This window comes from Acanthisitta chloris, unplaced genomic scaffold (genome assembly GCF_000695815.1).
Source record: "Acanthisitta chloris isolate BGI_N310 unplaced genomic scaffold, ASM69581v1 scaffold16710, whole genome shotgun sequence".
In the NCBI taxonomy this organism is placed as follows: Eukaryota; Metazoa; Chordata; class Aves; order Passeriformes; family Acanthisittidae; genus Acanthisitta; species Acanthisitta chloris.
Window position 1 is genome coordinate 1,020 of NW_008653512.1, and position 9,017 is coordinate 10,036.

The following is a 9,017-nucleotide window of genomic DNA, read 5'->3' on the forward strand; positions in this document are numbered from 1 at the left end:
GGGAGACCTCATCACTGTATACAACTTCCTCACAAAAGGAGGTGAGGGACAGGCACTGACCTCTGGCAACCAGTGACAGGTCCTGAGGGAATGGTTTGAAGCTGTGTCAGAGGAGGTTTAGGCTGGATATTAGAAAATGGTTCTTCACCCAGAGGGTGGTTTGGCACTGGAACAGCTCCCCAGGGAAGCTGTCACAGCCCCAAGCCTGGTAGAGTTCAAGAGGCATTTGGACAATGGCCTCAGGTGCATGGTGTGATTCTCAGGGATGTCCTGTGTGGGGCCAGGAGCTGGACTAGATGATCCTCAAGGGTCCTCTGATTATTCTGTGATTCTGTGATACATGGTTAATTCTGCAGGAGCAAAGAAGAGCTGAGGGAGGGGAGAATGAATCCCAATTACATCAGTCATGTCAAGACATTAAATCACAGAAGTTGTTTGCTTTTCTGTACATCAGCATTTCTACATAGAAGGGGTGATTAGACTCTGGAGTGGTCTGCCCAGGGAGGTGATGGAGTTACCATCCCTTGAGGTGTTTAAGGAGAGACTTGTCACTTACTGTCATGGTCTAGCTGACATGGTGGTGTTAGGTCATAGGTTGGACTTGATCGTAGAGGTCTTTTCCAACGTGATTGATTCTGTGATTCTGATTCTGTGAAAAATCCCTAAGTAATACTAGGAAGATTTGTAATATGGTTTATCACAGAACAAATGCAGCATGGTTGTTGTACCATGCTTCATTTTCTGAGTAAACTTTGAAAAAATTAAGCTCTTACAGTTAAAAAGAAAAATTAACCTGAAGGTAGCAAATAATGCATCCTTTTTAGGATCCTAAGAGAAAAACCCCAACACAGAAATACAGAAAGCTGATAACCACCTGGAGTAAAGTTGTCCTAAACACAACACTCTTGGCTTCTGGAACCCATCTTGTGGAATATTGCTTACTTCATCAGGCTCCATTACATTATAATAATCATCTCATTTTAAGTACATTTGTATTTTTTAGGGATTAAAAAGGCAGGAGCAAGATATGAGTGGAATACAGAATTCTCTGTTATCTCATATTCTTTTGTGTTAATGAATATTATGCATGTATGAATATCATGGTGCTACATACAGAAAGACATAATACATTCTGAATTTTTGACATCTAGATTAAAATGCTGTAGTGTGTCATATATCAAAATTGGTTCATACAGGACCTATGTAAAACTGTTTTCACCTATAGGCATCATTGCAAAAAAAAGTGTCTAAATAGACCTCAGGTCTGTGTTCTGCAAGGCTGGAAAAAAATGTCCAAGGAATAGAGATACTTTTCTTGCAGAACATTGTAGTGTCTTCTTTTTAGATCATTGTCAGGCATTGTATTTCATTATAGTGTCATCACTGAAATGTTAAAACCTAATTTTCGAGAGAATATAGTTGAGAAGATGAGATTGTGTCCAAGCAGGAGCATTTCACATAAGACTTAAGAATATTGTCTCATTTTTCAAATGTGTTTTTTCCCTCCATATTGAAAAATAGCATTATCTTTTATACTGGCTAAGCATTTATACAGTTCAGTCTTCAACTGTGGCACACAAATGTGCTACGCAATAGAATAGCTACAATAAAAAAAGTTCCCTTCAGCCCCTTTTTACAATGTTATTAGGTCAGCTTTGAGGTAGAATTTACTTTTTTTTTTCCTTAGTTTGACTCTATTCCCAAGTCACAGATTCAGATGCATCAGTCTGATTAAAAAAAAATGTTTTCAGTGAATAGCAATTAAAATATGAAAGGAATTCTGTGAGTAAATCGGTGTTAAGTTCAAAACAAAGTAATTTTTTCATATTGATTTCATTGCTCTATTTAATACAGCTATAGCTCAGCATGTAAAGTGGTTTGCTTTTTATGTTTCTGGAAAAATGAAGACATCCTGTGATTAAAATTGTGCTTGGTCAAGTATGCAGTATAATAATTGATTCTATTCTGTGCTGTTACCTTCTGATGCTTCCCAATGGAGTATTGTTCTGCTGCAGGTTCAAGCTTATTGTGGCCTTGCAAAATATCAGCCAAAACGTATCTCAGAAATTCTTTTGCTGACAGCAATGTAACTAACAGCTTATACTAACAAAAAAAAATCTAAGTTTGAAATCTGTATTGTCTTGGCATTCTTAGATTTCATTTTTTGTTTAGCAAAGTTGTGTAAAGTAGTCTGAACAATTGAGCTTGTTTGAATAAACGGGAACTTTCTCAGAGCAGCTGAGAAGTCAAATAGGTTTAAAACTACTCATATTTAGGAGGATAATGACTGCCATAACTATTACAAATATTAATTCAAAGAGTTGGCTTATGTTTAAAGTACAAACAGTGGGACCAGTTTCAAATGTCAGGTGAGGATAAGTACACGAACTTTTCCCTAGTTCTTCAATGCCGAACATGATCCTAGGAGAAAGTTAATTATACTACCATGTCCTTCACTTGATACAACCTATTTTAAATCCCCTACAGATTGCAGACCTATTGTTTTTAGCCACTATGAATTGCATGGAGTTCGTTGAGAAACTATAATGGTTAGCCTTTTATGCCATACTTAAGACTTACACAAAATCACTTTTACTTAAGTGTGTCGTCCCAACACAAAGAAAGCCTCAAGTGATCCTACCTAAGAGAATCCTTGTGTTAGGGGTAACAAATACATTTAACCTCATACACTGAGATGTGTTCTACTACAAGGACCTATTTAGGTTCAGCGAGTTCATGAAAGGTACTTCAATGCATGCTCTGAAATACTAAATCTCAGCTTAACTTTCTTTCCTGTTTCCCATTTCCCTTTTGACCTGTTTTCTCATTCTCTGATCTGTTTGATCAATTCCCCTAACATTTAAAAGCTTAAGTGTGGTGCTATCTGCATTAAATTATGCTCCAAATCCTTAACTGTTTTATGCTGTCAGGAAAATGTAAATCTAAGTTGCAAATTCATACTAGCAAGTCATGAGTTTGTGTTAACTTTGAGCACGGTGGCCAACCAGGTCCTAAGACCTTCAGACCTGTGACAGGAGAACAAACACTCTACAGCAGGGCAGGCAGGGAATTCTGTTTGCTATTTTGGTTTAGCTGTATCTTGACCTTTCATTGAGGACTTCAGCATTTGACAGAGTCATTGCTCTAGTGTGCTGATGTTGATTCTTCTGCATGACTGTATCTGCTGTACTTTGTCCAAGAATGGGAACAAATTCATGTTATAGTGATTAGAAATAAAATATTAACACCTTAGTATCAAAAGAGGAATTATCAATCTGTAACCTTTTTATTATGAAGCTGAGGTCAAATGTGTAGAGGCATCAATTCTTCAGTACTATCCTGAGTGTAGCAAGACACTGATACTAAATAAACCTGTAGTTTAAGTAATGTTAAATACAAGTGGCAAGGGTCATTTAAGGTGTCTCAATTCTTATCTAAAAATGATCTGCCATGACATTCAGCCATTGTGTTGAGGATTTCTCTTCAGCCACACGAAGCTTTAAGGAACTGTGTGTGAGATAAAGCACTTGCCTCTTCTCTAAGTAACCAGGGACAAGTACCCAGTTGGAACAGCTAGGCAGTTACACTAAATCAGCTGAGTTTAGTTGGAGCTGACCACAGCATTCACAATTCATGGATGAAATTCAAGTTGAATTTTACATTGGGGTGAGGGACCCTGATCAATGCAAGTTAAGATAGGATTGCCTCCTATCTTATCTGTAAGTATAGGAATGATGAAAGAAGTATTATCATGAAACTGCTGGAAGTAGTTTGCAGCTTACTCCACTTCTCAGTATTTACAGGTTTAACACACTACATATAGCTCATGAAATAAAGTAGACCTGATCACAACAAGCAGGAATTGCATTGGCTTAGTAGCTGTTGAAGTTACTAGACTGCTCCTGAAAAAGTTGGGCTCTCAGGAAGGCAAAAGTGAGATTCAGAATTGGAAACTTTGAGGCAGAGGAGAGATAGACATTGCTGTGATACTAACAATCAAGAAGGCAAGAAAAGTTTTGGAGAAAAAGTCACCTGCCCATTTGGTATAAACATCTGTTCTATAATTCTTTCTCAAATTACCAGCCTTTTAAAGACAAATCTAATAAAATACTTAAAAGTTCTTATAGACAAAAATACTGGTCCAAAATTGTTTTATTCAAGTCTTTTGATGTAGCTGGTACCTTGAATATATAGTGTCCTGGTTTTAGCCAGGATGGGGTTAATTTTCTCAGTAGCTAGTGTAGTTACTGACAATAGTCAGTAACTTTCCCTGGCTAATAATAGTTCCTTAGATGCTTCCTTCTTGCCAGTATGACCAGAATTGGTTACTGGTCTTGAATTTCAGTACTTACTCCTGCTCAACCCTCTTCAGTAGGAAGGCAGTAGTTGCTGAATGTGCCAGGGAATCCAGTTTTGGCTGCTGCCTTTCAAAACATAACCAGGAAGGTGACAAATGGATTCTGATATTCATTCAGGCACTAGAAGAGTGGGAGGCTGAACCCATGTCTTCAGGATAGAGCACTGATGACCATTCTGTAGGCTATTTAGAAAGAGATTTTTTACAGAGAGAGTAATCAGACATTGGAATGTGCTGCCCAGGGAGGTGGTGGATTCACTATCCCTGGAGATTTTTCAGATGAGACTGGATGTGGCACTTAGTGCCATGGTCTAGTGACCATGGTAGGGTTGGACTCGATGATCTTGGAGGTCTTTTCCAACCCAGTTGATTCTGTGATTTTGGGAAGTTGAAAAATCTGGTCTTTGGGCTGAAGATCCCTGTTGTAGCGGAGAATTTACATCTGAAAATCACATTTGGTCTATGGTAGGGATAATAGAAAGAGTGCCAGTTTGCTTTCAGCTCTGAATTCTTTTCAGGCAGTTCTCTTAAATACAAAGTGCATCAACTAGTCCTTTGAACAGAAACTAGAATTTCAGCAAGGACTTAACTTGACCCATGGAAAACACTTACTGCTTCTGTTTGTAATGAAAACCTGTTGCATTAATCTAACTCTACAATGCTTTGAATTTCTGTGGTGAGTGAGAAGAAAAAGAATAAATTACAGCTGTTTCAGGAGCCATAATGTAAAACATCACTGCCATGTGTCCAGTCATAACTGTTAAATCTAGCTAGAATAATAGAGGCAAGGAGGCCACCTCATGATAGCTGTGACTTGGTGCCCGTAAGCACAGATCTGGATTATGTGTTTTTAGCTGTGGCAAATGTAGAGTAGAACCATCTGAACCAAAAAGATATTGACCTGTGCTGCTCATGAGGAGTACATTGAGGTGTGGAAAGTTGCAGCAACATGTGAATTATAGGATGTAGTTACACCTGCATGAAACCATGTCAGGGCCTCTGGAGTGTCCTTGAGCACCACTTGGGACTTTGTGTGACACAAGTGATCCTAGACACTGGAATTGACTGCCATGGGGGGTGGTGGAGTCACTACCCCTAGAGGTGTTTAAGGAGAGACTGGACATGGCACTTAGTGGCCAGATCTCAGAGGTCTTTTTCAACCTGATTCTGTGATTCTACCCCGTTTTTCATTTTTACTCCTCAAAATATGCATCAAAATTATTTAAGGCCCAGTTCCTTATGGCTATTGCTTGCAGCATTGAGGAGGTAGAGTTCATTCGTTCTGACCCAGCATTAGGGATTCTTGCTTCTAATCCTACTGCTGAGTCTCCTAGATAGTCTGACTACATGCACAAAAAAGCAGCAATTTGGACCAAGTACCAGCACAGAAGAACTTACAATAGCTATAAATTTATGCCATGAAGAAATTGGAAAGGAGGTTTCTGTTTTCTTTGCTGAGCTATGACCCAAAGTTGTCCCTCAGAACTGAGTGGGCCAACAGTGTGTCTGTAGATCATTGTCACAGGTCTTCCTAAGTACTCTTTGTAATGTATCCTTGTAATGACTGGCAGTGTACCTGCCTAAAGTGACAACTGGTACATTTGCAAGTGTTATATACCTTGATACTTTAATTTTTATTTATGCAGGGACTCAAACCAATAGTTCCCACTGAATCCCCAGCTCCGATTTTTGGGACAACAAGTAAACTGGCTTCAGATTTACCAGCAACTGATTCTTTCTTGGGTAAAAACAAGGTGCCAGGCCTACAGAAACTTTTTCAGGTAATGACAACTTCGAGAGTAACTTAAAGAGAACTGGAGAGTGGGACATAAACTGTCCTTATTTTAATGTAGCTAACTATTCTACAATACCTGAATTCTGTAAAGTCTAGTCAAGAAAGTGTCAAGTACAGTATAACCTGTGTACTTGTACTGTAGTACAAAGTATATCTGTGCCTGGTGTAGGAGTTAAATACAGAAAGTGGAAAGCCTAGTAACATTGCCTTATTGCTAGCTTCAGATGTTTGTTGTATTATTTGATTATTGGAAGCCCTTTCTTTCTGGGAATCTGGGAAGTGTATGCCTTAAATTAGATCTGGAGGAGCAAAGCAGATCTTGACTGTGCTCTTCTTATACTGCATTATAAACAGCTTCAGTAATATTTGAATGATTATACACAGAACAGTAAAGTTTTCAAAGCCAGTTTGTTAGCTATGCAATTTCTAAGGACTTTTCATAAAACAAATTAGTTAAGCTTTTTTTTTTTTAAACATCAAGACTGTGCTTTATATAATGTTCCCTTTTCTCTCTTACATGCCACTTGCATTTAGTGGATGTCAGTCTGACTTGGTGAATAATTCTTTATACATATCTCTTTACATTCTTTTGTTAGTGACCCTTTCCCATCCAGGTCATCTTGAGAAATATGTCAAGATATATATTTTCTGCTTGCACTTAACAGCTTTGGCTAACAAAATTAACTTGCCTTCTCATTTGTCTTGCTAGATAAATGCCACATAATACACATGATTGTAGCTAGGCTATTTGTCAGGAGGTTTCCCTCATGGAAGTATCTTAGTTTGCTTGAGTTAGCCTGTTCCTCGTGGCTTTGGTGTGAGTGCTAATTTATCTTTTTGTTTGTTTTCTTTTTAAACTCTCCCCACAGAAAGCAGATGGCCTGCCAGTACACCTGAAGCGAGGAGTTCCAGATAGGCTGCTCTATCGGACCACCATGGCTCTAACAATAGGTGGAACTATCTACTGTCTAGTAGCACTGTACATGGCCTCACAACCAAGAAACCAAAAATGAATGAACCACAACTCATGGGACTCGTGACACTTCTCTGCAGGACCTCCAGCATGCATCTCTTTGCACTTCATTCTGTGATCACATATGGTTCATTATTCAGCTCACATTTCTTGGAGAAAATGTTTTTAAATTGGTTGCCTTATGTATTCTAAAAAACAATATAAACAGACAAATACATAATTTTAACATATGGTTGTAGCTTTTGTTGTCTTGCAGGAGTGTATGAACAGTTGGAGAAAATGAAGCTATTCCTTCCTCCCTTCCTTCCTTCCTTCCTCCCTCCCTAAACCATGTTAGAGAAAGGACAGGACAAATTGTTTGTGGGCTATGGACCACATTCCTTAGTGGAAGGATGCTGCTAGGTTCCAAAACACTAAAAGCAAATAATTTAATTATAATAACATACTGGGACCCTGTTTCTGTCATACACAGCTCATTTTACATAAGCAGCTGCTGGTGGAACTCTTCCAAATGCTGGTATATTATTAAATATTTGTAACTCTGGTGGTAGGAGAAGAGCAACGAGGCTGGTGAAGGGACTCGAGCACAAGTGCTCTGAGGAGAGGCTGAGGGAGTTGGGATTGTTTAGCCTGGAGAAGAGGAGGCTCAGGGGAGACCTTATCACCCTCTACAACTTCCTGAAAGGTTGGAGTCAGGGGGGGGTTGGTCTCTTCTCCCAGGCAACCAGCAGTAGGACAAGAGGGCACAGACTCAAGCTCTGCCAGGGGAGGTTTAGGTTGGATATTAGGAAGAGATTTTTTACAGAGAGAGTGATCAGACATTGGAATGGGCTGCCCAGGGAGGCGGTGGATTCACCATCCCTGGAGGTTTTCAAGCTGAGACTGGATGTGGCACTTAGTGCCATGGTCTAGTAACCACAGTAGGGTTGGACTCGATGATCTTTGAGGTCTCTTCCAACCTGGCTGATTCTATGATCCTATGATTTAAAGTGGATTTGTTCCATAACATTACTATCACTGTATGCAGCAGGGTGCACCAGTATTGTAGCATCGCCTATACCAGTTTTTGGACTTCAATTTGTCAAACTATATTTTTGTGCAAGAAAGATAACTACATGAATACTAAAACAGGCAAGTTGTAAAGTTTCAGACCATTTCAGTTGGCCTGGTAGTGAAATAAACATTGGTACACTTCTAAATTAAGTTTGTAGGTCTCAAACCAGACAATTGATTCTGCTGCCTTACTGTCTTTTTTTTTTTTTTTTTTTTCATAAAAAAGGGTTTTAAAATTAAACCTCTTAAAATCTCTCTCAAAACTCATTTTGGTGAAACAGATAACTGTCATACCACAGCTGCTTATATTCAGTGCCCACCCATAGCCATTTATATACACACATACACATTTCCTTTGCTGTGTGGGTGGAAGAGAGACAAGCCAATAAAACCCTTTATGCATTCCCTTTCTCTTGTAATAGCATGGCCTTGAACTGCAAGTTTCATGCAAGTCTTCACAAAAAGCGTCCTCTGATTTGATAGATCCTCCTCTGCCCCTGAGCATCTATTCAGTCTTGGTCACCCAGGCTCTGGATAAGCATAGTTTTAATGGCCTCTGTAAAGACCCATCTTGCCCAGAACTGTTCAGAAACAACTTTCAATGTCAATAAGAAAAACGATAAAGGAACCTAAAACTTGCATTTTTTAAGTTATCTCAAAGTCTCATTATTCTTCCATAGGAAAGAAAATAACTACTTGTACTGTGATCTCAGTCAATTATGGTATTTCAGGATGGGAGAGATTTAAGTCACTGAAAAATGAATTTGTAAGGACAGCAAGAATCGAAGAATAGCAGAGAATAATTAAATTCTGCAGGAATTGACAGCTGTGTTGCCTCT

The 9,017-nt window shown here is 38.9% G+C and overlaps 1 protein-coding gene across 1 annotated transcript; it reads left to right on the top strand.

Moving 5' to 3' along the window:
• The first annotated feature begins 5,997 nt into the window (after positions 1-5,997).
• LOC103808643 (cytochrome c oxidase subunit 7A-related protein, mitochondrial) lies at positions 5,998-7,243 on the top strand. The gene is made up of 2 exons (XM_009081444.1): positions 5,998-6,138; positions 7,022-7,243. The coding sequence occupies exons 1-2, from the start codon at positions 5,998-6,000 to the stop codon at positions 7,163-7,165; spliced, it is 285 nt and encodes a 94-aa protein (XP_009079692.1). The 3' UTR covers positions 7,166-7,243.
• Positions 7,244-9,017: the final 1,774 nt, after the last annotated feature.

Bases quoted from the DNA above. Each gene is read 5' to 3' on its own strand.
- LOC103808643 (XM_009081444.1), top strand. From the start codon at position 5,998: ATGCAGGGACTCAAACCAATAGTTCCCACTGAATCCCCAGCTCCGATT. The intron at 6,139-7,021 runs GTAATGACAACT...CTCTCCCCACAG, and splicing joins GCCTACAGAAACTTTTTCAG to AAAGCAGATGGCCTGCCAGT.